General features: G+C 48.4%; 2 protein-coding genes across 3 annotated transcripts in view; both read left to right on the forward strand.

Moving 5' to 3' along the window:
• Nucleotides 1-613: 613 nt before the first annotated feature.
• LOC310758056 (uncharacterized protein) lies at nt 614-9,715 on the forward strand (the record flags this gene model as incomplete). Its single annotated transcript, XM_083603994.1, has 3 exons — nt 614-683; nt 7,926-9,364; nt 9,555-9,715. Exons 2-3 carry the CDS (start codon nt 8,008-8,010, stop codon nt 9,713-9,715), a joined length of 1,518 nt encoding a protein of 505 aa, XP_083460120.1. The 5' UTR covers nt 614-683; nt 7,926-8,007.
• Nucleotides 9,716-22,556: 12,841 nt separating this feature from the next.
• The window catches only part of LOC310756938 (uncharacterized protein), a 34,641-nt gene continuing 29,657 nt past the window's right edge, over nt 22,557-27,540 (forward strand). The window contains exon 1 of one of the 2 annotated variants that reach the window (XR_014544993.1): nt 22,557-22,664. The gene's annotated coding sequence lies outside the window, so the exon portion shown is untranslated. The remainder of the gene's footprint in view (nt 22,665-27,540) is intronic. The other variant, XM_083601901.1, reaches the window with a different exon arrangement.

The following is a 27,540-nucleotide window of genomic DNA, read 5'->3' on the forward strand; positions in this document are numbered from 1 at the left end:
ACCCTCTCCCTGCCTGGCGAGGGGGCAGCCGGGCCAAGGGGGTCTCTGGCCGCAGGAGAGCCTGTGGGGAGGAGGGGGAGAGGAAAGGAAGCGCCCCTTCGCTCTCAGGCAGCCCCATGTCTCTTCCCACCCCCAGAGGCTGGGTCCATCTCTGGGCTTCACAGAGGACCTTCCGAGGCAAACCTGGGCGGGGGGGGGAGGGACCCCCCCTTGGCTTCCCTGGCTCAGCCCCTCCCCCACTCTCCTGACCCACAGGGGGAGGGGCAGCCCTTCCCTCCTTCTCATTCATCCTCTTCCCTCCCAGCCTCCCTGTTTGCAGATTGAAAAGCACGTCCCTCTCTCCCCGCAAACCCAGGTCACCCCCAGATATGATGCCCCCCCGCAGCCATCTCGACCCCCTGCTGTGGGGAGGAGGAAGGAGGGGGGCCATGTCCCCATGGAGCCCCCAGAGGCAGCGCCGTCCCGTCCGCTTCCCATCTCAACACAGGGAGAGGCTGCTCTATGGACGTAGCTCTAGGGGCAAGCGAATCCCAAAAGGAACCGGAAGTGTCGCTGCTAAATGTGCCGGAAGTTTCCAGGAAAGGGGAGGAGGGGCGTCGCTGAAGAGCCCCCCCCCCCAGCCCTTTCTATTGCAGACAAGGAAAGCGGACTAATCCGGAGCCAGGGAGGCGGAGGACCAAGAGGTAAAGAGGGAGAGGAGGGGGGGATAAGAGGGGAGGACAAAGAGACCCCCCCGTAAGGAAAGCGCCCTCCCTGGGGCCCGTCGACAGGGGCCCCGATCCAGGCCCCGACCCAGGTGGGAAGGGGGGACCCAACACCTGCAGGGCTGGCCTTGCAAGATCTCCTGGGCAGCAGCAGCACCGCCAGACTCCCCTTTCTCTTTCCTGGGGGGCCGAGAGATGCTCAGCTGCCCTGCCCCCCCTGGAGGCCTTGGCGGGAAGGGGAATGAGGACCCCAAGCAGGGCTGGGGTGGGGCTGAGGCCCCCCATTCTCCCCTGGCAGGAATCCCTGGGGTCGTGGGGCGCCTGGCTGGGGAAAGGGAGAGAGGGAGTCCAGGGAAGGGTTAAAGGAAGGGGAGGAGCCTCCACAGAGACCCCTCCCCTTCCAGCACCCCCGACCCCCCTTCTCCCCCCCTTCCCTGATGACAGTACCAGGTTATCTGTATTCACTAGGACTCATCTCTATACTTTGGATTGTCCTGAATACCACCATTTGGTAAAAGGTAAAGGTACCCCTGCCGGTACGGGCCAGTCTTGACAGACTCTAGGGTTGTGCGCCCATCTCACTTAAGAGGCCGGGGGCCAGCGCTGTCCGCAGACACTTCCGGGTCACGCGGCCAGCGTGACGAAGCTGCTCTGGCGAGCCAGCACCAGCGCAGCACACGGAAACGCCGTTTAACTTCCCGCTATAAAGCGGTACCTATTTATCTACTTGCACTTAAGGGTGCTTTCGAACTGCTAGGTGGGCAGCAGCTGGGACGGAAAGACGGAAGCTCACCCCGCCGCGGGGATTCGAACCGCCGACCATGCAATCAGCAAGTCCTAGGCAGTGAGGTTTTACCCACAGCGCCACCCGCGTCCCTTTTCCACCATTTGGTAGCCAAGCGCAAAACCAAAAGTCCTGGTGAGATGATTATTGATAATATTGTCATTTATCCGTTTTAGACCCCTAAGTAGTAGCAGCTGCCAGGACACTGTCCTATTTACCTCTGTAAAGTTCCATCGTTATTTCAGACATTGTGGTAGATTGCAATGTTTAGCCCAGGGGTCGGCAACGTATGGCCCACGAAGACCATTTTACTGGCCCACGAGCTGCCCGTGGACCGAACTGTCCGCTCGGCGAGTCCCCTGTGCGCTGCGCTGCACCGGTTTAGCACAGCGCACAGGGGACTTGCCGAGCGGCGCCGGAAATCGCGTTTGCGCATGCACAGATACTGGAAATTGCTTCTGTGCATGTCCAGATGCTGAAAATCACTTCGCGCCTGCACAATTTTGGGCGTCTGGCCATGCGCAGAAGCTACTTCCGTCGACGCGGACATGCACAAACGCGTTTTCCAGCGTCGCGCTGCATTGGTCAGGCCCAGGGACTATCTCTGCAGGAGTGATAATGGCCCATGGCCATTATCTGGTAACATGACATTCACCAGGTGATATTGTGAGGTTTAGATGGTGATAATATTGCAATGTTTAGCTGGTGAGACCACGATGTTGGAAACCAGATATCGCCTAGTCCTTACACCCATTGTGTTTCGCAATATATTGTCGGCTCAAATATTAGGAAACAGCTACCACAATGTTAACTTCAAGGCAGTCTTGGACGATATATCGCCCAGCTCTAATTATGACTTATATTTCTGGCCTAGTGTATCACTGCTGATTTTACCAGTTTGTCTTTTGTTTCCCATTCCAATAGTATCTCTTACATTTTGGAAATCACTTTCTCTTTACTCTCAATGATATCTCTTTCAATGTGCAAACTTTGAGTCACAAAATCTCTTCTTTTATCTTGTATAAACAAGATAATTTGATGGTATTGTAACCAATCGATGGCTGTACCTCCCACCTCATCCTGTTTATTCAGTTTTCTTTTTTCTTCTGGAAAGTCCAAAAGATCTCTGTAAGTTGCCCATTGTTCTTCCATATTGCATCCTTTAGAAGCTATTGCTTCTGTGGGTGAAAACCAAAAAGGTGTCTTTCATTCCAGCAGATTCTCATATTTATCCCATACTCTAAATTTGTTTTTCCTAATAACATGATTCACAAAGCTCTTGTGTGTTTTAGTTTTATGATACTATGAAGAAACATGCCGACCAAAGGTGTTCTCATGACCTTCTAAATCCAGTCGCTTAGTGTCTTTCACTATCACACACTTCTTAAGCCAGCAGAGGCCTCATAGTAGAAACATAAATCTGGCAGAATCCACCTCTCTCCTAAGTATCCATTATAATTTTATATTTAATTCTTGGTTTCTTTCCTGCCAGATAAACCTAAAATGTGTTCTGGAGCTTTCAAAAACTATCAGTTGGTTCTGGAAAGAATGAACACTCACTCACCCCAACAATGTTGACAGATGGAGGTCTAGATCCAAGAACATTTTCCTATCTGAGCACTCCTTCAGCTGACCGCATGCACCAAGCCTTAGAAAACATCAAGGAACTGACATGGGAGAATCCTTTTAAATGTACAAATAAAGAGCTTCAGGCAGAATACAGAGCTTGATATGCATCAAGGGACCCACACAGGAGAGAAACCGTTTAAATGGATGGCGTGTGGAAAGAACTTCAGTAGAAGTGGAAAACTGAGGAGCCGTCAACAAGCTCAGACATAGGAGAAGTCATGTAAATGTCAAGAATATAGATGGAGTTTCAGTCAAAGTTTAAATCTGTCATGTATAGACATGAAGGTAGGGTCTCACAATAGTAAGCATAATGTAAGATATAATCAAAACAAAATAAAAAAGAATTCCTTCCAGTAGCACCTTATAGACCAACTAAGTTTGTTATTGGTATGAGCTTTCGTGTGCATGCACACTTCAGTCCCCAGAGGGGGCGCGTCCTTGGAGAGCCCCCAGCTCTTTGTATTGCAGGAAAGGAAATCGGAATAGAATAGCAAAGCGATGGCAGTGGAGGGCCAGAGAGGACAAAAAGGTAGAGCTGTAGGGTGGGGAAGGGGGCAATAGGTGGGGGGAGAAAGGGGGCAGAGACCCCCAACAACAACTCGCTTCCTGGGTGCTATATTTTTTTTCTTTTTTTAAATTGGTTTCTCCCCCCATGTTTATTTCCATGCTTCAGATAGGCTATCTAATTCAGCATATTCAGTCAATTTTTGTATCCACTCTTGGTCTAGAAGGAATTATGTCGCTCTTCCACCTTGTAGCTATAAGAACTCTTGCTGCCACTGTTGCATACAAAAAAGATCTTTACATTTTTTAGGAATATCTGAATCAGTGATGCCCAACAGATATGCCTCTGGTTTCCTAATAAATGACATTCTTAACTTTTTCTCCAGTTCAAGGTGAATTTCCTCCCAAACTTTCTTTATTTTGCTACATTGCCACCATATATGGTACAGTGAGCCTGTTTGGTCTCCACATCTCCAACAATTACTTTTGGTTCCTTTGTAAGCAAAGGTAAAGGGACCCCTGACCATTAGGTCCAGTCACGAACGACTCTGGGGTTGCGGCACTCATCTCGCTTTATTGGCCGAGGGAGCCGGTGTACAGCTTCCGGGTCATGTGGCCAGCATGACTAAGCCCTTCTGACGAACCAGAGCAGCGCACGGAAATGCCGTTTACCTTCCCACCAGAGCAGTACCTATTTATCTCCTTGCACTTTGAACATTTATCTACGTGCTTTTGAACTGCTAGCTTGGCAGGAGCAGGGACTGAGCAACGGGAGCTCACCCCGTCATGGGGACACGAACCACCGACCTTCTGATTGGCAAGTCCTAGGCTCTGTGGTTTAACCCACAGCGCCACCCGCGTCCCCTGCCTCCTTGGTACATTTTGGCTAATTTCCATGGAGTTCAATACCACCGGTGTTGCATTTTTAACAAGTTTTCCTTTATGGCATAGCATATAGTAAATTTCCAACTATTCTTCCACAGGTTTTCCCACTGGGACATTGTTATAGCATACCCAAAGTCTTGAGACCACTTTATCATATTCTGATGTAACTTCCCATTCGAGGAGGAGGCGGTAAGCTTTAGAAAGGGTTTTACTTTTTGAATTCATTACGTCGGATTCAAATCTCAGCGTTTCTCGGCGAACCCTTTTTGTTTATCTACTTTAAATCTTTTGAATATTTGATAATATTGGAACCAATCTGCAATGACATCTCTTCATTCCTCAAAACTCATAAGTGTCCATTGGTTCTCTTCTTCTTTTAAAAGTTTTTTATAGGCACAGTAGTCCAATTTTCCAACATGTTTTTCTTCTTTACCACTGTGGCCTCTACTGGAGAGGCAAACTTCCTGGGTGCTATCTGCAGAGGCCCCGATCCATGCAATCCGGCTGCAAATTGGAGACCCTCCATTCACAGGATTCGCATTGCAAGATCTCCTTTGCAACCCCTCATCCGCTTAAGAGTAGTGAAGAGATGCGCAGCTGCCCTACTCCCCACCCAACCCCGGTGCTTGTGCAAGAAGGAAATGGGAGGCCCCCCAAGGGCTGGGAGTTGAACCGAGACCCCGCACCTCTCTGGGAGTTCCGGGTTCTCCCTGGCAGGAATCCCTGGGGCGCCATGATCCTGGTTCCCGTGGGTGCCAAGGCGTGCCTTGGTGGGTCCCCTTTGTGTGGAGAATCAGAGAGAGGAAGTCCATGTAAGGGTTAAAGGAGGCAAGAGAGCCCCACCCTGTCTCCCTCCCCTCCACTCCAATTTGGCACAAATGGGACCCTCGGGGTGGAGGGAGGAAGGGAGCATCCCTGGGGAGGGATCGAAGCCATCTTGGAGAAAGAGAGAGGGACAGGGGGGCCGCCTGCCTTGACTTCTCCCTCCTGCCCAGGAATCTGCCAGGACTCCGCGTAGACCAGGGAGAGATCCCTGAGCAGGAGCCCCGATCCAGCCACCCTCTCCTCCCCTGAAGCTCAGTCCTTGCCCTGCCTTAGGTCCCAGATCAGGAGCTGCAGGGGGCGCTGGGGGCTGTTCGAGCGAGTCCAACCATGGGGGGAAAGAGGAAAGGGAGGAAGCCCCCTTTCTTATCCCCCCCCTTTGAGGCTTCTCTCTGGGCAACTCCAGTCTCTGCCACATGCCTGTGTTTCTGTGCAGAAGCATCTAAAGGGCTCCCACCCAGAGACACCTGGGCCCAACTCCTTCTCACCTGGTTTCCATTATTCCCACTATATCAGATCTCTTAAATCTGTGGGTTTAAGGGATGGGGAAGATTGTTATGGAAATGGGTGGAGTTCCCCCCCAGCCTGTGTAATTATTACTACAATTGTTATCTTTATTTATTTATTGAATCTATTAGTCGCTTTCTCTTGCCCAGGGCAGCCCAAAGGGACTTACAACCAGTTGTTGCTGTTGTTGTTGTTGTTATGTTCCACGGTGACACTCCAAGGCCTTCTTTGTCGTGTTTCCTGTATTTTGGGGGAAGAGAGAAAGCTGTTCTCAGGGCCTGCTCCACCATGAGGGAAACTGAGGGAGCCCCCTCAGGCAGCAGATGCAGGGAGGGGCAAGGAGGGGAGGGAGCTGAGTCCCATTTGGCCAGCCCTGATTTAACCCTCTATCCTCTCCTCCAGTGGAAGGTGCTGTCCCATTGCCAGTGTCCTAGACACAATGCAGCCGCCTTGGGAAGTCAATGGTGCAGGATGATTTGGGAATGTGTGCAGTTGGTGGGACTGTATCAGGAAGATGTTAGAGACAGGTATACAGTGTTTTCAGAGGAGGGAGAAGATGGGAGAAAGTGTGTCCCACCAGATAAGACTCCCATCCTCCCTGGCCATGGGCCATCCTTGCTTGGGCAGGTGGTACTTTGAGTCCAACCACATCTGGAGGGCCAGAGATGCCTCAACTCAGCATAGAAGGTTCCTCTAGGGCTCAGTGTTACTTGGGAGCTGGTGAAATTGGATCTTAAGGGTTCTTGAGACATTTCCAAGGGATTGTGATTGGTATCCAGACCCTAACACTATAAATCCAAGGTGTCCCCACTGAGCAGTATATCAAGCCTGCTGGCCGCTAGGGAAGACCTTCTGAAGGAAATGGTTTGTCCCCAAATTGCTTCCTTCCTTCCTTCCTCCGCTGCTGCTGCCCACACTAAAGGAATGTCTGGATGAAATCCCAGGGATTGTCTGGCTCCTATTACAAAGAGATCCAGTTGATATTCTAGAATAAAGTTTGGCTAAGATTCTGAGTCACAATTGTGGCTGAAAAATACAGCCAGGGAATATGAAACTGATTTGAAGATTGGTTTCTTCTTTACACATTATTATTATCATTATCATTATCATTATTATTATTATTATTATTATTATTATTATATTACATTCAGGAGTACACACCACTGGTTTTATCTTCTTTCTATTCTTTCCCACAATGGGTATTATTCACCTTTAATGCTCACCTTTTTCAGTGTCACACAGATTTTTATCTTGTGATCTTCATATGAAGAGAGGTATAACAATTTAATAAATAATTCCCAGTTGGAGCAGAGCTAGAATATCCAGAAGCCCTTGGCCACCCAGGGCAAAGGAGGAAGAACAGTGAGAGAGGCCTGGACAGGGAGTCTCCGCTAAGATAAGCCAGTGTCAGGAGGCGGGTGCGAGACCCGGTGGCATATAATTATTATAAATCATAATTTGGGTGGGTGTCTCAGTCTGGCCTTCCCAGCGGTCAGGCTCCAGCTGCTTTCCTTCTGCATCTCCAGCTCTCTCCATTCAATAATGCAAGGCTGAGAGATGGAGGTCCAACCCCAAGAACATTCTCCAACTGAGCGCTCCTTCAACCGACCACAAGCACCAAGCCTTGTCACTAGACTTATATATGGGTCTCCCAAAATGGTCACTATGCACCTCCTGAGGCCAAAGGGACTGTGCAGGTGATGAATAAAGATCTAGAGGTCGAAGGGGACAAAATGTGGCCCAAGGGGTGGAGGATTATAGTTCAGCGGATGAAGAACTTCATGATGAATTTAGGATCCTGATTAATATTGGCCAGGTTCATGGAACATAGAGCAGCTCCCGTTCCTGTGAGAAACCACTTTTTATAAAACGTAAACCCCACAGTTCAACCGTATTCTAAGATACTGCTGCTTCATTAATGCTTAATTAAGGGTTAGAAAAGGCTGATGATGCATTACCATATTTAACATTATTTCATCTGTCTTTCCTAAAAATTTGGAACATATGGAGGACAGGGAAGAATGTACGAGACGTCAAAATAAGAGCAGGTGCTAATTGATGTGTCTAATATTCCTTTGTTCTCTTCCTAGGTTTCCTCCCCCCCCCCCCCGCTCCTCCCTGTTGAAAGAAGACAATGGAGAAGGCAGTCAAAATTCTGGAGGGCCATGTCCAATGGGAATAAGAAAGAAACCATATAAATTCATGGAATGTGAAAAGAGAGAGGAGAAACAATTTGAAAGTATGGAGTGTGGGAAGAGTTTCACTGACAGTGGAACACTTGGAAAACACCAACGGACTCACACAGGAGAGAAACCATTTAAATGCATGGAGTGTGGAAAAAGCTTTGGTTGGAGTTCAAACCTTCGTATACATAAACACACTCACACGGGGGAGAAACCATATAAATGTAAGGAGTGTGGAAAGAGCTTCAGTCAGATTGGACACCTTAGAAACCATCAACGAACCCACACAGGGGGAAAACCATATAAATGTATGGAGTGTGGAAAGAGCTTCACCGATAGTGGATCATTTAGAAAACATCAACGGACCCACACAGGAGAGAAACCATTCAAATGCATGGAATGTGTAAAGAGCTTCAGTCAGAGTAGAAACCTTAGAATCCATCAACGGATTCACACAGGGGAGAAACCATTTAAATGTTTGGAGTGTGGAAAGAGTTTCAGTACAAATAGAGGACTGAATATTCATCATAAAACTCACACTGGGGAAAAACCATTTGAATGTATGCTGTGTGATAAGAGCTTCACTGAGAGTAGAAAACTTAGAATCCATCATCGAACTCACACAGGGGAAAAACCATATAAATGTATGGATTGTGGAAAGAGATTCAGTCACAGTGAAACACTGAGAAAACATCAATGGACTCACACAGGGGAAAAACCATATAAATGTATGGATTGTGGAAAGAGCTTCACTTACAGTGAAACACTAAGAAAACATCAACGGACTCACACAGGAGAGAAACCATTTAAATGCATGGAATGTGGAAAGAGCTTTATTGATGGTACAGCACTTAGTATCCATCATCAAACTCACACAGGGGAGAAACCATTTGAATGTATGGAGTGTGGAAAGAGCTTCACTTGTAGTGGAACACTTAGAATCCATCAACGGACTCACACAGGAGAGAAACCATTTAAATGTAAGGAGTGTGGAAAGAGCTTCACTTCTAATGGAGCAGTAAGAAGACATCAGTGGACTCACTCAGGGGAAAAACCATTAAAATGCATGGAATGTGGAAAGAGTTTTATTGAGCGTAGAGATCTGAGAACCCATCATCGAACTCACACTGGGGAGAAACCATTTAAATGCACCGAGTGCGGAAAGAGCTTCAATCGCAGTGGAACACTTAGAAAACATCAATGGACTCACACAGGGGAGAAACCATTTAAATGTAAGGAGTGTGGAAAGGGCTTCACCAATGCTGGAAATGTTAGAAGACATCAACGGACTCACACAGGGGAGAAACCATTTAAATGCATGGAATGTGGAAAGAGCTTTATTGATGGTACAGCACTTAGTATCCATCATCAAACTCACACAGGGGAGAAACCATTTAAATGTAAGGAGTGTGGAAAGGGCTTCACCAATGTTGGAAATCTTAGAAGACATCAACGGACTCACACGGGAGAAACCATTTAAATGTATGGAGAGTTGAAAGAGATTCTTTCAGAGTGGAACCCAAATTTCACACACAGGAAACTTAGACGACATCAACAGACTCACTCGGGGACAAGCAAATAAATGTATGGAGTGTGGAAAGAGCGTCAATAGAAGTGGAAACCTTAGCAAACATCAGCGAACTCAAAAAGGGAAAACCACTTACGTATATGGAGCGTACATAGAGCTTCAGTCCTGATGTTCTTAGAAACCATCAATGGACTCGCAAGGAGGAAAAGCTTTAAGAGTTGAAACCCTACAATCCACAAACTGAAAAATCTAAAATAGTTTGAAAGGAAGGAGTGTGGTGCTGGGATGGATGCTGGGCTGTTTTTGCCTCTACGCATGGGTCTGGGAATGTTCTGATCAGTTCACATTGAGTTCAGTACCCTGACCTGTTCTTAACGCATTGTTGACCACATCTACGGAACGCGATTGTTATGTTCTTTCATGTCATGCAAAATCAATTGTTGTTGTTGTTTAGTCGTTTAGTCGTGTCCGACTCTTCGTGACCCCATGGACCAGAGCACGCCAGGCACCTCTGTCCTCCACTACCTCCCGCAGTTTGGTCAAACTCATGCTGGTAACCTCGAAAACACTATCCAACCATCTCGTCCTCTGTCGTCCCCTTCTCCTTGTGCCCTCCATCTTTCCCAGCATCAGTGTCTTCTCCAGGGAGTCTTCTCTTCTCATGAGGTGGCCAAAGTACTGGAGCCTCAGCTTCACGATCTGTCCTTCCAGTGAGCACTCAGGGCTGATTTCCTTAAGAATGGATGCGTTTGATCTTCTTGCAGTCCATGGGACTCTCAAGAGTCTCCTCCAGCACCATAATTCAAAAGAATCAATTCTTCGGCGATCAGCCTTCTTTATGGTCCAGCTCTCACTTCCATACATCACTACTGGGAAAACCATGGCTTTAACTATACGGACCTTTGTTGGCAAGGTGACGTCTCTACTTCTCAAGATGCTGTCTAGGCCTGTCCTTGCTTTTCTCCCAAGAAGCAAGCGTCTTTTAATTTCGTGGCTGCTGTCACCATCTGCAGTGATCATGGAGCCCAAGAAAGTAAAATCTCTCACTGCCTCCATTTCTTCTCCTTCTATTTGCCAGGAGGTGATGGGACCGGTGGCCATGATCTTCGTTTTTTTGATGTTGAGCTTCAGACCATATTTTGCGCTCTCCTCTTTCACCCTCATTAAAAGGTTCTTTAATTCCTCCTCACTTTCTGCCATCAAGGTTGTGTCATCTGCATATCTGAGGTTGTTGATATTTCTTCCGGCAATCTTAATTCCAGCTTGGGATTCATCCAGCCCAGCCTTTCACATGATGTATTCTGCATATAAATTAAATAAGCAGGGAGACAAAATACAGCCTTGTCGTACTCCTTTCCCAATTTTGAACCAATCAGTTGTTCCATATCCAGTTCTAACTGTAGCTTCTTGTCCCACATAGAGATTTCTCAGGAGACAGATGAGGTGATCAGGCACTCCCATTTCTTTAAGAACTTGCCATAGTTTGCTGTGGTCAACACAGTCAAAGGCTTTTGCATAGTCAATGAAGCAGAAGTAGATGTCTTTCTGGAACTCTCTAGCTTTCTTCATAATCCAGCGCAAATCAATCATTAGTAATAGTTTAAGTCTTGATACTCAATCACTAGTTAATAGTTTAATAAGGAGGTTTCACGCCTGTCCAATTCTGTGTTCCCTTTCCCACCCTTTAATCTATTGATGATTAATACCTATATTCAACCCTTGCATTGTATTCATGTTAACCAATCAGCAACAAGCACATATGTAATGCTGTAATATTCAATAAAAGGGACTCTCCGAGACTTGCTCGAGAGATGCCTCCCGTATGACACCTTGCCATTCGTCTGTCGCTTATTTCAACCCAACAGTGTGGGAAGTGTTTCAATTGCTTTATATATAGATAATTTTATTAATACAGTGGTACCTCGGGTTACATACGCTTCAGGTTACAGACTCTGCTGACCCAGAAATAGTGCTTCAGGTTAAGAACTTTGCTTCAGGATGAGAACAGAAACTGTGCTCCAGCGGCGGAGCAGCAGCAGGAGGCCGCATTAGCTAAAGTGGTGCTTCAGGTTAAGAACGGACCTCTGGAACGAATTAAGTACTTAACCTGAGGCACCACTGTATATAATTTTATTTACAAATTGCGTTCAAAAATGGAAGCATTCACCTCTGGGTTCTTGGCGTTTGAAAGCCCCAAACGTTCAACTTCCCAAGCGTTCTACAACCGAGATTCCACTGAGAATCCAGCAATAGTGTGTTGTCCAACGATATCCATTCTTTTAACCAACACAAAGAGGCTGCCTCGTACTAGAAAATCTAGCAGTGCGAAGCCACCTCTATTTTTAGTATCTATCAAAATTTTATACTTTATTCTTGGTGTTTTCCCCCTGACAGAGTAATCATGAAATATCTCTTTGCCATTCGTTAAAGAAGCTTGCATTATTTATTATTGGTATCATTTAGAATAAAAACAGTATCTTTGGAATATGTTGTAATTCAGTGTTTTTCAAATAAACCCTTATTTAGTCTCCATCTATACAATGAACTCTTTTCACCCCTCATTATCATCCATTTTGAGTTTTGATCTGATATACGGTAGTTCTTGGCTGGATCTCTACAGTCTTTAATCCTGTAGGCAGTTCCTTCAATATCCAGATCATGTTTCTTCTTCCCGCAGAATCCTTTGAATCAGAAGAACATGTTTACTCTTGTTCTAATGGGGGTCTGAATCTCCAAGCATCTGGGTTGGCAAACTAAGGCCTGTGGGCTGGATCAGGCGCAATTGCCTTCTAGATCCGGCCTGCGGACGGTCCGGGAATCACCGCGTGGATTGCCAGCACACACGTTCTTTCCCTCTCCCTCACCCGGCGGCGCATTTCTCCTCAGGGATGAGCAATCTTGTCCCACACCGGGTGCCATCAACGGGGGGAGTCGGCTCACCCGCCTGCCTGCCTCAGAAGGGTGGCGCTGTGAAGGGGGTGTGACGCTGGCTGCCGGCTGCTGCTGAGTTTTCCTCCTGCTCCTCCTTCCTCTCCCTCAGTCCGCCCTTCCTTCCTTTTCTGTGCCCCTTCTCCGTGCCGCTTCCTCACACGCTTTCTTCGTCACCCCCTCCCTCCTTCATTCCTCCCATGGCGTTCAGGCAGTTTGTTTCACTGGCCGCAGCTGCCACTTGCGGGTTGGGAAGCAGCAGCAGTTGGTGGGTAAAAGCTCCAGCAACGCCCCGGTTCCCCTGCCACTGTTCGCAGCTCCGCTGGGGCTGCTGCTTCTGTCTTCAGTGGCCAACGCAGCCTCCAACCTGCCCTGTCACCTGGCTGGAGAAGCCCAACTGGGGCTATTGGGACGACAACTGGGACAGGTAAAGCCAAACAGCTTCAGGCCTCTTTGCGGAAGAAATCTCATGCAAAAAGTGGCTCTGAATCTGAAAGTCCCAGTCCCAAATCTTAATCCTGCCACCCTAAGATATTATAAGCAAGCCCCACATTCCTCTTTCCACCTGCAATAGGGAGGTTAGAACAACACTTAATACCCTGCAGGGATCATAAGAGCCACATATGTGAAATATCACTAGTGAACAGAATAATTTAAACAAGGAAACCAACAACAGTATTCAAAGAGAGAAAAACTGGATTTGAAATGACCCAACCACAAGATGAGAAGTCTCCCTACTAAATGAGGGAAGGGGGAGGCATTGGGGGGGGGGCTTTTGAAGTCTCCCTGCTGGCAAGGGAATTCCAGAGCAAGGGCGCCACTGTCTGTCTGGAATCCCTCACTGCCTCTGAATCCAGTGGGTGGTTTTTTAATGGGGGGAGGAGGGCTGGTGTTTGAAGCTGGGCTTGGCTGTTAGGGGGCGTAGCTCAGCAATGCAGCAGCTGCTCTGCATGCAGAAGGACCCCGGTTGAGTGCTTGGCATGCAGAAGGAGGCCCAGAAGGAGATGCTCCCCCTCCCTTAAAAAACGATGGTGGGTGAAACTTGGCCAACTCCCCCCCTCCCCTCTGGAGTCCCCCTCCCTGCCGCCAGTTGGGGGGCGGGGGCCGGGTCCCCATGGAGCCCCCAGAGCAGGAGGCCAGAGGCAGCGCCGCCCCGTCGCCTTCCCCTCCGAACACAGGGAGGGGCTGCTCTAACAAACGTAGCTCTAGGGATGCGCGCGTCTGAAAAGGAGCCGGAAGTGTCGCCCCGAAATGCGCCGGAAGTTCCAGACCGGGAAAGGAGGAGGGGCGTCGCTGAAGAGCCCCAGAGGTAAAGAGGGAGAGGAGGGGGGGAATAGAGGGGAGGACAAAGAGACCCCCCCGTAAGGAAAGCGCCCTCCCTGGGGCCCGTCGACAGGGGCCCCGATCCAGGCCCCGACCCAGGGGGGAAGGGGGGACCCAACACCTGCAGGGCTGGCCTTGCAAGATCTCCTGGGCAGCAGCAGCACCGCCAGACTCCCCTTTCTCTTTCCTGGGGGGCCGAGAGATGCTCAGCTGCCCTGCCCCCCCCGGAGGCCTTGGCGGGAAGGGGAATGAGGACCCCAAGCAGGGCTGGGGTGGGGCTGAGGCCCCCCATTCTCCCCTGGCAGGAATCCCTGGGGTCGTGGGGCGCCTGGCTGGGGAAAGGGAGAGAGGGAGTCCAGGGAAGGGTTAAAGGAAGGGGAGGAGCCTCGACAGAGACCCCTCCCCTTCCAGCACCCCCGACCCCCCTTCTCCCCCCCTTCCCTGATGACACCACCAGATCATCTGTATTCACTAGGACTCATCTCCATACTTTGGATTGTCCTGAATACCACCATTTGCTAGCCTAGCCCAAACCCCAAAGTCCTGCTAGGATGCATCTTGGCTTGCCTGCTGATGAAACTGAGTGTGTGATGATTGATAATATTGTCATTTAGCCGTTTCACACCCCTAAGTAGTAGCAGCTGCCAGGACATTGTCCTGTTCGCCTCTGTATAGTTCCAGCCTTATTTCAGACATTGTGGTAGATTGCAATCAGGGTGGATTTGATATAAGTCAAATTGATTTCAATCACAATTTACGGTAAATCACTAGTCAGTATGATTCTATTTAAATCAAAAATTTCTGATTTGGTTACACTATTAGAAATAGACAGATAATTATGAAATCATTCTGAGGTTTAATAAGTTAATTGTCTATATTTGGACAACATTTCTGCTGTAATTTATTGGAAGGAGAAAAATAATCATTTCCTTAGTAACAACTTAAACAATTTATTTAACTAAAACAATAATATTATAGCATGTTGCTAAAAATATTTTTTTGAATAAAAAACAACAACCAATCAGGCTGAGTTTTAGCGCACATGAAAAACTCAGAACTTAAGCATTTCACCACCTCCACTACCAGCCACCCCTTTGGACTGGCTTCTGCATCCAGGTGCCTATTCTGTACAGTTAAGTGTTAGTGCGGTTGTTGGAACCCAGTGGGATTGGGAAGAGGTTGCCAGCCCTGAAGAGCCTTCAGCGCTTGCCTCAAGTCTGACTTGCACAATTATTACACAAAGACCCCAAGATGTGTGGAGTATTCTGCTCACAAGGTTGCACTTTCATTTTTACTGCTTCACACTTAGCGACTTGTGCAGATCTCTTCCACTGCAAACCATCTGTTCATTGAACCTCTTGGAACTTAGAATTTAAGGGGTTGATTCTGTGTATATACATCTGCAAAGGAACAATGGGATTAAGGTTTTCCCTCAACTCTGTATATTTATTTTATAACATTTTTCATGCGAAGAAAAGGCATGTTATCTCTGCAGATACAGAAATTCACACTTTTGAGAGTGGCAAAAACAAGCATCTGTGACAATATCTTCTCATTAGAAAAACTTCCCCAAATAATCTTACAGAATTCCCCCACCTCCCGCAAAAGCCCGCAGAAGCCGCACACCCTTTGAAGAGCACGCCGCTCTTGGGGGCTTTTCCCAGAGGAGGGACTGACTGGCTGCGTCAGTCCCTTCTCCCACCTCGTAAAAAAGCTCGCAGGATCCGCACGCTCCTTAAAGGGTGCGCAGCTCCTGTGGGCTTTTGCGGGAGGTGGGGAATACTCCCAGAGCTTGTCAGGGCTGGCGGGGGAAGCCCGGGATGAAGGCTCGCTGCTGCCCTGCGGAGGCTTCACGGGCTACCCCAGAAGCTAGAACAGCTAGAGAGAGCGCTGCGCAGTGCTCCCTCTAGCTGTTTTAGCTTCTGCCTTAGTGGCGCAAAGCCTCCGCAGGGCACCAGGGAGCTCTGCTCAGCGCTCCCTTTAAATAATTTTAAATATTTTTTTTCTTGAATTCCCCCTCTAGAAACTAGGTGCACCTTATGATCAGGTGCGCCTTATGGAGCGAAAAATACGGTAGGTAGGAGAAAATAACAGAGGCCAACCAGAGGATATGGAGAAGCAAAGCGGCTAGTAAGCCTGATCTTTATTGCAACAGTGTCCCCCCCTCTCACCACAACCAGGAGGGAGGTGTGCAAGGCCTTATATAGTCTTTTGAAATTGCCCACCCAAGACCCCCCCCAATATCATACAGAAGGAGAATGTTTACAGCAGGAATACATCACAGGAGGCGGTCTACAGCAGAAAACCTGTCCCCAAGGATACCTGTTAATGGTCACAAACTGCATTACCTGGGCAGCCTGGCCATTCTTTTGTGATGGTAAATACTTTAGTTCCTGAATCCAGGTCACAGGCTCACCCTGTTCATCCCTCCTTAAGGCAGTATTTGTAAGCACAAAGACAATGGGAAGGCTTCCATTTGCCTCCTTTACTGCAGAGGAATATTTGAGTACGTTTATGAGCACAATTCAAAGTGTTGGTGCTGAACTTTCAAGCCCTACACGGCTTCAGTCCTGTATACCTGAAGGAGCGTCTCCACCTCCATCGTTCAACCTGGACACTGAGATCCAGCGCCAAGGGCCTTCTGGCAGTTCCCTCATTGCAAGAAGTGAGGTTACAGGGAACCAGACAGAAGGCCTTCTGGGTAGTGGTGCTCGCCCTGTGGAATATACCGTATTTTTCGCTCTATAGGACGCACTTTTTCCCCTCCAAAAATGAAGGGGAAATGTGTGTGCGTCCTATAGGGCGAATGCAGGCTTTTGCTGAAGCCTGCAGAGTGAGAGGGGAGACCCCGCTGCCAGCCCCGCAAGCTCCAGAGACAGCTGGGAGGCGCAGCGCGTCTTCCCGCTGTCCCCGGACCTGGTCTGAGGGCGGGCGGCAGGGAGAAGAGCGCTTCTCCCCGCTGCCTGCCCCGCAAGCTCCGGGGACAGCGGGGAGGCGCAGCGCGTCTCCCCGCTGTCCCCGGACCTGGTCTGAGGGCGGGCGGCAGGGAGAAGAGCGCTTCTCCCCGCTGCCTGCCCCGCGAGCTCCGGGGACAGCTGGGAGGCGCAGCGCGTCTCCCCGCTGTCCCCGGACCTGGTCTGAGGGCGGGCGGCAGGGAGAAGAGCGCTTCTCCCCGCTGCCTGCCCCGCAAGCTCCGGGGACAGCGGGGAGGCGCAGCGCGTCTCCCCGCTGTCCCCGGACCTGGTCTGAGGGCGGGCGGCAGGGAGAAGAGCGCTTCTCCCCGCTGCCTGCCCGCAAGCTCCGGGGACAGCGGGGAGGCGCAGCGCGTCTCCCCGCTGTCCCCGGACCTGGTCTGAGGGCGGGCGGCAGGGAGAAGAGCGCTTCTCCCCGCTGCCTGCCCCGCGAGCTCCGGGGACAGCTGGGAGGCGCAGCGCGTCTCCCCGCTGTCCCCGGACCTGGTCTGAGGGTGGGCGGCAGGGAGAAGAGCGTTTCTCCCTGCTGCCTGCCCCGCAAGCTCCGGGGACAGCGGGGAGGCACAGCGCGTCTTCCTGCTGTCCCCGGACCTGATCTCAAGGCGGGCGGCAGGGAGAAGAGCGCTTCTCCCCGCTGCTTGCCTCGCAAGCTCCGGGGACAGCTGGGAGGCGCAGCGCCTTAGAATTCATCTACGGACTCACACGGGGGAGAAACCATTTAATTGCATGGAGTGTGGAAAGAGCTTCACTACTAGCAGAAGCCTTAGAATTCATCTACGGACTCACACGGGGGAGAAACCATTTAATTGCATGGAGTGTGGAAAGAGCTTCACTACTAGCAGAAGCCTTAGAATTCATCTACGGACTCACACGGGGGAGAAACCATTTAAATGTATGGAGTGTGGAAAGAGCTTCACTATTAGCGGAAGCCTTAGAATTCATCAACGGACTCACACAGGGGAGAAATCATTTAAATGCATGGAGTGTGGAAAGAGCTTCAGTCAAAGTGGACAACTTAGAATTCATCAACGGACTCACACAGGGGAGAAACCATTTAAATGCATGGAATGTGGAAAGAGCTTCACTGAGAGTAGAACACTTAGAAACCATCAACGGAGTCACACAGGAGAGCAACCATTTAAATGCATGGAGTGTGGAAAGAGCTTCAGTCAGAGTGGAGACCTTAGAAGACATCAACGGAGTCACATGGGGGAGAAATCATTTAAATGCATGGAGTGTGGAAAGAGTTTCAGTACAAGTGGAGTTCTTTCAAAACATCTACAAACTCATACAGGGGAGCAACAATATAAGTCCTAGGGAAGTGGACAGAGGTTCAGTTGTAGTGGAAGTCTTACAAACCATCAAAAGACTCCGAGGGGTAAGAGCTGTAATAGTGGAAACACCTTCAGGCCATCAATTAACTCAAAGAAGAGAAAGGATTTAGACAGAAGGAGTGTTCATCCTGCTTCGGTTATTATGCAACACTTTTTAGAGTGTAGGACCTGTTTTTCTCTAAGTTGACACTTTTTTTTTAATAGCTTTTATTTTGCTTAAACAGGTACATATAAATATAAACAGCCAAAAATTACAAAGGAAAATTCCTTAATAGTAATGAAAAAAAACTACAAAAACTACAAAAAATATTGAAGTACATGACACAGAACATAAGCAACTATGGGAAAGGTAAAAGAAAAGAAAAAAGAAAAAAAGAAAAAGAAAAAGGAAGATGAGCCAAAGCAGGAAAGCTCATCTATTGTACACTTCCGTCAAACTCAACAGATCATTATTCTTATCAATTGACTCTATCTGCATTCCAAAGGAATCCCTCATCTTGGTATCAGGGAACATTTCTTTATGCGGTATCATTCTAAACATAGCCAGATCTTTCTTGCTGAGCCCTTGTCCCCTAAATTATTATTTAAACATTCCCATTCTTCTTTCACCAATTTTTTAGGTTTATCTCTTATTGCATCTGTCAGCTTTGCGAGCTCCAAGTACTCGCACAATTTGACTACCCATTCCTCTTTAGTGGGTATATTTTTATCTTTCCAGTGTTTTGCCACTATAACCATTGCTGCTGACGTCGCATACATAAATAGCCTAGTTTTCTTTTTGGGAATATTATCTGAAACCATTCCTAGTAAAAATTCTTCCGGTTTCTTGCTAAATGTAGTTTTTATCAATCTCTTTATCTCTTCATAAATCATGTTCCAAAATCTTTGTATCTCTAGACAGGACCACCACATATGGTCGTATGTTCCTATCTGTTCCTTACATCGCCAGCACTTATTATTATTTGATTTATTTATTTTTGCAAGTTTTACAGGGGTCAGGTACCACCTATAGTACGTTTTCATAAGATTTTCCCTTATAAGGAGACAAGCCGTGAATTTTATATTTTTAGTCCATAATTCGTTCCAAATATTGGGTTTGATCGTATGTCCCAGGTCCCTCTCCCATTTTACTGTAATTTCTTTGATATCTTCCTCCTTTCTTTGTCAATTCAAAAGTAGTTTGTACATTTTAGAAAGTGTCTTTTGATTATTATATAAAATATCCTTCTCTAGATAGGATATTTTTTTGTCAAATCCTTTGGTTCTTTTATCCTTTTCAAGGGCGGCTTTTAATTGATAATACTCCAGCCAGGTTATTCCCTTCTGTTTCAATTTGCCTAGGTCCTTTATTTTCGGATCATTACTAGTTTCCTCTACTAAATCCTTATATGTTAGCCAATCACTGTTCATATTCAGCCTGTGGACTGACATAGATTTCATTGGTGACAGCCACCATGGTGTTTTGGTTACTACTGATTTTTTACTCCTCTCCCATACTTCATATAATGCCCTTCTCACCATATGATTTAAAAATCCTTTGTGAAATTTAACCTTGTTATAGCCTATGTAGCCATGCCACCCGTACACAATATCCCATCCCTCCAGATCTAGGACTTCCGTGTTTTTAATTAATATCCATTCCTTAATCCATGTCCAGCACGCTGCCTCAAAGCACAGTTTAAGGTCAGGGACCGCGAAGCCTCCTTTTTCCTTCAACTCTGTTAGTCGCTTAAATTTTATGCGTGCTTTTTTCCCTTGCCAAATAAACTTGGCAAGGTCTTTCTGCCAATCCTTAAGACACTTTACGCCTCTAATTATAGGTATTGTTTGGAACATAAAAATCATCTTTGGCAATACCATCATTTTAACTGTGGATATTCTCCCCCACAGGGACAAATTCAATTTCCCCCAAGTCTCCAATTCTTTTTTTATTTCCTTCCACTTCTTCTCATAAGTGTCCTTATATAAGTTTATATACTTTCGTTCACATCAATAACAGGAAATCAATCTTAAACGCATGCAGCGTATGTGAGCTTTTGTTGTTTGCATGTAATGTTGTCTAGACATATATTTAAATAATGAAGGTAACATTTCACAATAGTAAGCATAATATAATATTTAATGTGAATCTGTAGTGTTGCTTCTGAATGAGGGTGGACTGAGAGTGAGCTGGTGTTGGTGTTTGGTGGAGGGAGTTGGAAATGTTTGTATCTGGGAATAGAGAGTTGCTCAAAGTGTAGCTGAGACTGGTGGTCTTGCATGAGGAGGGAAGGGGGCACAGGGAAGAAGGGGCCGTACCAGAACATCTCAAAGCAATGTGCTGGGGGGTGGGAGCCATGGTGACGCAAGTGTAGAATGCTATCCCCAAAATGACGCAGGCGAGAAACAATATGGATGAGTATAATGGGGAAGGAGGTTCAGGCAGGTCCCAAACCCAGAGTGCTAAGGGTCAGCTTCCTCCAATTCCACCAGCTGCCCCAAGGCACAATCCACCTCTGGGCCCTGAGGGTGGAAAGTCTCCTTGCACTTTTGCAACTGGACATGATCTGAGGGAGTCCTCCTGCCAGCAGAGCACAATGCATACTATTGATGTAATTATCTTATTGTTGCTGTTGCCATCATGGACTGGATGGATGCAGAGAAGGGGGGGAGACCCTTCTTTTCGCTCTCCTAAATCTTCCACCATTCCTGCTTCATGCTTCACTGGATTCCATGAGTTCTAGTTTTAAGGGGGAGTGGCTTTTCTCTATCCTCTTTCTCCATTCTATCTGACATGTCCTTCCTTCCTCGTCTTCTCTCCAAACTGAAAGGTCCCAGATACTGAACTGTGCACAGTACTCCAAATGTGTTCACACCATAGATCTCCATAAATAATTTCCATTCCTCCTTAAGGAGCAGATACGGGTTTGTTATGTGTCACATGTCGGTTTACAGTCTCATGCTCTACTGACTGAGCTATAAAAGTAAAAAACAGGACAACCCCAAAATTGTAGAGCTTTTTTTTAAACAAGGCCCCAAATAAACGCCAAAAAAGCCCATGAGTTTTCAACTGACTTGTCTTAAATTCAGGACAAAGTGCCATCATTTGGAAATTCCGCCTTTGAAATCTTTTGCAAGTCTTTCTTTTGAATGGGGGGGGGGTTCAATTGGCCAATCCCCACGCAAAAGAATAAATGGAAACGTATCAAAAAGGGCAGCATTTGGAAACCACCCCGGTTGCAAACCACTCTGGGTCCCTTGGCCTCCTGCTAGCAGAACTGCCTGAACTGCTGGCTCCGCACATGGGAGCAGAGTAGGACTTACTTCCGAGTAAGCAGGCACGAGACAAGAGAGGAGGTTCTTTATGCAGGCCCCAAACTAGACTCCAAGCAGCTATTTAAGGACAGTGAGGGAAGAATTATTAGTTTGGAAGTGACACTGGCAGGAAGGAAGAACAGTCCTGGAGGAAGAATTATACACAGCAAATGGGAAGAAATCAGACATTTACATACTGTATGGGATGCAGGCAGTGGTGAGGGGCTTTTTAGACAGCCTTCTTTCTAAAGAAGCAGAGGGAAGCTCCAAAAGCAAGATATATGAGCAGAAATCAGGGCGAATGAGAAGAAATCCACTAATAAAGCAGGGAGCCCGGGGAGTCTGCCTCCTTGGCGCCTGAAACTGAGGCGAGGCTCAGATGTCGAAGGGCGGGAAGTTGGGAAAAGGCGGGAAAAGTCGTTGCCCTCAGAGTCGCTGAGGGAAAGAAGCAGCGGGGGGAGGGGCTCCTCCTCTCTTCTCCCTCAGAGACACAACGGGGACCCTCTTGGGAGGGGAGCAGAAAGGGGTCTCTCTCTCCCCCCTCACAACCCCATTGCATTCCTCTCATGGCGGAAGGGGATCCGACCCTCTCCCTGCCTGGCGAGGGGGCAGCCGGGCCAAGGGGGTCTCTGGCCGCAGGAGAGCCTGTGGGGAGGAGGGGGAGAGGAAAGGAAGCGCCCCTTCGCTCTCAGGCAGCCCCATGTCTCTTCCCACCCCCAGAGGCTGGGTCCATCTCTGGGCTTCACAGAGGACCTTCCGAGGCAAACCTGGGCGGGGGGGGGAGGGACCCCCCCTTGGCTTCCCTGGCTCAGCCCCTCCCCCACTCTCCTGACCCACAGGGGGAGGGGCAGCCCTTCCCTCCTTCTCATTCATCCTCTTCCCTCCCAGCCTCCCTGTTTGCAGATTGAAAAGCACGTCCCTCTCTCCCCGCAAACCCAGGTCACCCCCAGATATGATGCCCCCCCGCAGCCATCTCGACCCCCTGCTGTGGGGAGGAGGAAGGAGGGGGGCCATGTCCCCATGGAGCCCCCAGAGGCAGCGCCGTCCCGTCCGCTTCCCATCTCAACACAGGGAGAGGCTGCTCTATGGACGTAGCTCTAGGGGCAAGCGAATCCCAAAAGGAACCGGAAGTGTCGCTGCTAAATGTGCCGGAAGTTTCCAGGAAAGGGGAGGAGGGGCGTCGCTGAAGAGCCCCCCCCCCCAGCCCTTTCTATTGCAGACAAGGAAAGCGGACTAATCCGGAGCCAGGGAGGCGGAGGACCAAGAGGTAAAGAGGGAGAGGAGGGGGGGATAAGAGGGGAGGACAAAGAGACCCCCCCGTAAGGAAAGCGCCCTCCCTGGGGCCCGTCGACAGGGGCCCCGATCCAGGCCCCGACCCAGGTGGGAAGGGGGGACCCAACACCTGCAGGGCTGGCCTTGCAAGATCTCCTGGGCAGCAGCAGCACCGCCAGACTCCCCTTTCTCTTTCCTGGGGGGCCGAGAGATGCTCAGCTGCCCTGCCCCCCCTGGAGGCCTTGGCGGGAAGGGGAATGAGGACCCCAAGCAGGGCTGGGGTGGGGCTGAGGCCCCCCATTCTCCCCTGGCAGGAATCCCTGGGGTCGTGGGGCGCCTGGCTGGGGAAAGGGAGAGAGGGAGTCCAGGGAAGGGTTAAAGGAAGGGGAGGAGCCTCCACAGAGACCCCTCCCCTTCCAGCACCCCCGACCCCCCTTCTCCCCCCCTTCCCTGATGACAGTACCAGGTTATCTGTATTCACTAGGACTCATCTCTATACTTTGGATTGTCCTGAATACCACCATTTGGTAAAAGGTAAAGGTACCCCTGCCGGTACGGGCCAGTCTTGACAGACTCTAGGGTTGTGCGCCCATCTCACTTAAGAGGCCGGGGGCCAGCGCTGTCCGCAGACACTTCCGGGTCACGCGGCCAGCGTGACGAAGCTGCTCTGGCGAGCCAGCACCAGCGCAGCACACGGAAACGCCGTTTAACTTCCCGCTATAAAGCGGTACCTATTTATCTACTTGCACTTAAGGGTGCTTTCGAACTGCTAGGTGGGCAGCAGCTGGGACGGAAAGACGGAAGCTCACCCCGCCGCGGGGATTCGAACCGCCGACCATGCAATCAGCAAGTCCTAGGCAGTGAGGTTTTACCCACAGCGCCACCCGCGTCCCTTTTCCACCATTTGGTAGCCAAGCGCAAAACCAAAAGTCCTGGTGAGATGATTATTGATAATATTGTCATTTATCCGTTTTAGACCCCTAAGTAGTAGCAGCTGCCAGGACACTGTCCTATTTACCTCTGTAAAGTTCCATCGTTATTTCAGACATTGTGGTAGATTGCAATGTTTAGCCCAGGGGTCGGCAACGTATGGCCCACGAAGACCATTTTACTGGCCCACGAGCTGCCCGTGGACCGAACTGTCCGCTCGGCGAGTCCCCTGTGCGCTGCGCTGCACCGGTTTAGCACAGCGCACAGGGGACTTGCCGAGCGGCGCCGGAAATCGCGTTTGCGCATGCACAGATACTGGAAATTGCTTCTGTGCATGTCCAGATGCTGAAAATCACTTCGCGCCTGCACAATTTTGGGCGTCTGGCCATGCGCAGAAGCTACTTCCGTCGACGCGGACATGCACAAACGCGTTTTCCAGCGTCGCGCTGCATTGGTCAGGCCCAGGGACTATCTCTGCAGGAGTGATAATGGCCCATGGCCATTATCTGGTAACATGACATTCACCAGGTGATATTGTGAGGTTTAGATGGTGATAATATTGCAATGTTTAGCTGGTGAGACCACGATGTTGGAAACCAGATATCGCCTAGTCCTTACACCCATTGTGTTTCGCAATATATTGTCGGCTCAAATATTAGGAAACAGCTACCACAATGTTAACTTCAAGGCAGTCTTGGACGATATATCGCCCAGCTCTAATTATGACTTATATTTCTGGCCTAGTGTATCACTGCTGATTTTACCAGTTTGTCTTTTGTTTCCCATTCCAATAGTATCTCTTACATTTTGGAAATCACTTTCTCTTTACTCTCAATGATATCTCTTTCAATGTGCAAACTTTGAGTCACAAAATCTCTTCTTTTATCTTGTATAAACAAGATAATTTGATGGTATTGTAACCAATCGATGGCTGTACCTCCCACCTCATCCTGTTTATTCAGTTTTCTTTTTTCTTCTGGAAAGTCCAAAAGATCTCTGTAAGTTGCCCATTGTTCTTCCATATTGCATCCTTTAGAAGCTATTGCTTCTGTGGGTGAAAACCAAAAAGGTGTCTTTCATTCCAGCAGATTCTCATATTTATCCCATACTCTAAATTTGTTTTTCCTAATAACATGATTCACAAAGCTCTTGTGTGTTTTAGTTTTATGATACTATGAAGAAACATGCCGACCAAAGGTGTTCTCATGACCTTCTAAATCCAGTCGCTTAGTGTCTTTCACTATCACACACTTCTTAAGCCAGCAGAGGCCTCATAGTAGAAACATAAATCTGGCAGAATCCACCTCTCTCCTAAGTATCCATTATAATTTTATATTTAATTCTTGGTTTCTTTCCTGCCAGATAAACCTAAAATGTGTTCTGGAGCTTTCAAAAACTATCAGTTGGTTCTGGAAAGAATGAACACTCACTCACCCCAACAATGTTGACAGATGGAGGTCTAGATCCAAGAACATTTTCCTATCTGAGCACTCCTTCAGCTGACCGCATGCACCAAGCCTTAGAAAACATCAAGGAACTGACATGGGAGAATCCTTTTAAATGTACAAATAAAGAGCTTCAGGCAGAATACAGAGCTTGATATGCATCAAGGGACCCACACAGGAGAGAAACCGTTTAAATGGATGGCGTGTGGAAAGAACTTCAGTAGAAGTGGAAAACTGAGGAGCCGTCAACAAGCTCAGACATAGGAGAAGTCATGTAAATGTCAAGAATATAGATGGAGTTTCAGTCAAAGTTTAAATCTGTCATGTATAGACATGAAGGTAGGGTCTCACAATAGTAAGCATAATGTAAGATATAATCAAAACAAAATAAAAAAGAATTCCTTCCAGTAGCACCTTATAGACCAACTAAGTTTGTTATTGGTATGAGCTTTCGTGTGCATGCACACTTCAGTCCCCAGAGGGGGCGCGTCCTTGGAGAGCCCCCAGCTCTTTGTATTGCAGGAAAGGAAATCGGAATAGAATAGCAAAGCGATGGCAGTGGAGGGCCAGAGAGGACAAAAAGGTAGAGCTGTAGGGTGGGGAAGGGGGCAATAGGTGGGGGGAGAAAGGGGGCAGAGACCCCCAACAACAACTCGCTTCCTGGGTGCTATATTTTTTTTCTTTTTTTAAATTGGTTTCTCCCCCCATGTTTATTTCCATGCTTCAGATAGGCTATCTAATTCAGCATATTCAGTCAATTTTTGTATCCACTCTTGGTCTAGAAGGAATTATGTCGCTCTTCCACCTTGTAGCTATAAGAACTCTTGCTGCCACTGTTGCATACAAAAAAGATCTTTACATTTTTTAGGAATATCTGAATCAGTGATGCCCAACAGATATGCCTCTGGTTTCCTAATAAATGACATTCTTAACTTTTTCTCCAGTTCAAGGTGAATTTCCTCCCAAACTTTCTTTATTTTGCTACATTGCCACCATATATGGTACAGTGAGCCTGTTTGGTCTCCACATCTCCAACAATTACTTTTGGTTCCTTTGTAAGCAAAGGTAAAGGGACCCCTGACCATTAGGTCCAGTCACGAACGACTCTGGGGTTGCGGCACTCATCTCGCTTTATTGGCCGAGGGAGCCGGTGTACAGCTTCCGGGTCATGTGGCCAGCATGACTAAGCCCTTCTGACGAACCAGAGCAGCGCACGGAAATGCCGTTTACCTTCCCACCAGAGCAGTACCTATTTATCTCCTTGCACTTTGAACATTTATCTACGTGCTTTTGAACTGCTAGCTTGGCAGGAGCAGGGACTGAGCAACGGGAGCTCACCCCGTCATGGGGACACGAACCACCGACCTTCTGATTGGCAAGTCCTAGGCTCTGTGGTTTAACCCACAGCGCCACCCGCGTCCCCTGCCTCCTTGGTACATTTTGGCTAATTTCCATGGAGTTCAATACCACCGGTGTTGCATTTTTAACAAGTTTTCCTTTATGGCATAGCATATAGTAAATTTCCAACTATTCTTCCACAGGTTTTCCCACTGGGACATTGTTATAGCATACCCAAAGTCTTGAGACCACTTTATCATATTCTGATGTAACTTCCCATTCGAGGAGGAGGCGGTAAGCTTTAGAAAGGGTTTTACTTTTTGAATTCATTACGTCGGATTCAAATCTCAGCGTTTCTCGGCGAACCCTTTTTGTTTATCTACTTTAAATCTTTTGAATATTTGATAATATTGGAACCAATCTGCAATGACATCTCTTCATTCCTCAAAACTCATAAGTGTCCATTGGTTCTCTTCTTCTTTTAAAAGTTTTTTATAGGCACAGTAGTCCAATTTTCCAACATGTTTTTCTTCTTTACCACTGTGGCCTCTACTGGAGAGGCAAACTTCCTGGGTGCTATCTGCAGAGGCCCCGATCCATGCAATCCGGCTGCAAATTGGAGACCCTCCATTCACAGGATTCGCATTGCAAGATCTCCTTTGCAACCCCTCATCCGCTTAAGAGTAGTGAAGAGATGCGCAGCTGCCCTACTCCCCACCCAACCCCGGTGCTTGTGCAAGAAGGAAATGGGAGGCCCCCCAAGGGCTGGGAGTTGAACCGAGACCCCGCACCTCTCTGGGAGTTCCGGGTTCTCCCTGGCAGGAATCCCTGGGGCGCCATGATCCTGGTTCCCGTGGGTGCCAAGGCGTGCCTTGGTGGGTCCCCTTTGTGTGGAGAATCAGAGAGAGGAAGTCCATGTAAGGGTTAAAGGAGGCAAGAGAGCCCCACCCTGTCTCCCTCCCCTCCACTCCAATTTGGCACAAATGGGACCCTCGGGGTGGAGGGAGGAAGGGAGCATCCCTGGGGAGGGATCGAAGCCATCTTGGAGAAAGAGAGAGGGACAGGGGGGCCGCCTGCCTTGACTTCTCCCTCCTGCCCAGGAATCTGCCAGGACTCCGCGTAGACCAGGGAGAGATCCCTGAGCAGGAGCCCCGATCC

Source organism: Podarcis filfolensis, assembly GCF_964270895.1.
Source record: "Podarcis filfolensis genome assembly, chromosome: 2".
In the NCBI taxonomy this organism is placed as follows: domain Eukaryota; kingdom Metazoa; phylum Chordata; class Lepidosauria; order Squamata; family Lacertidae; genus Podarcis; species Podarcis filfolensis.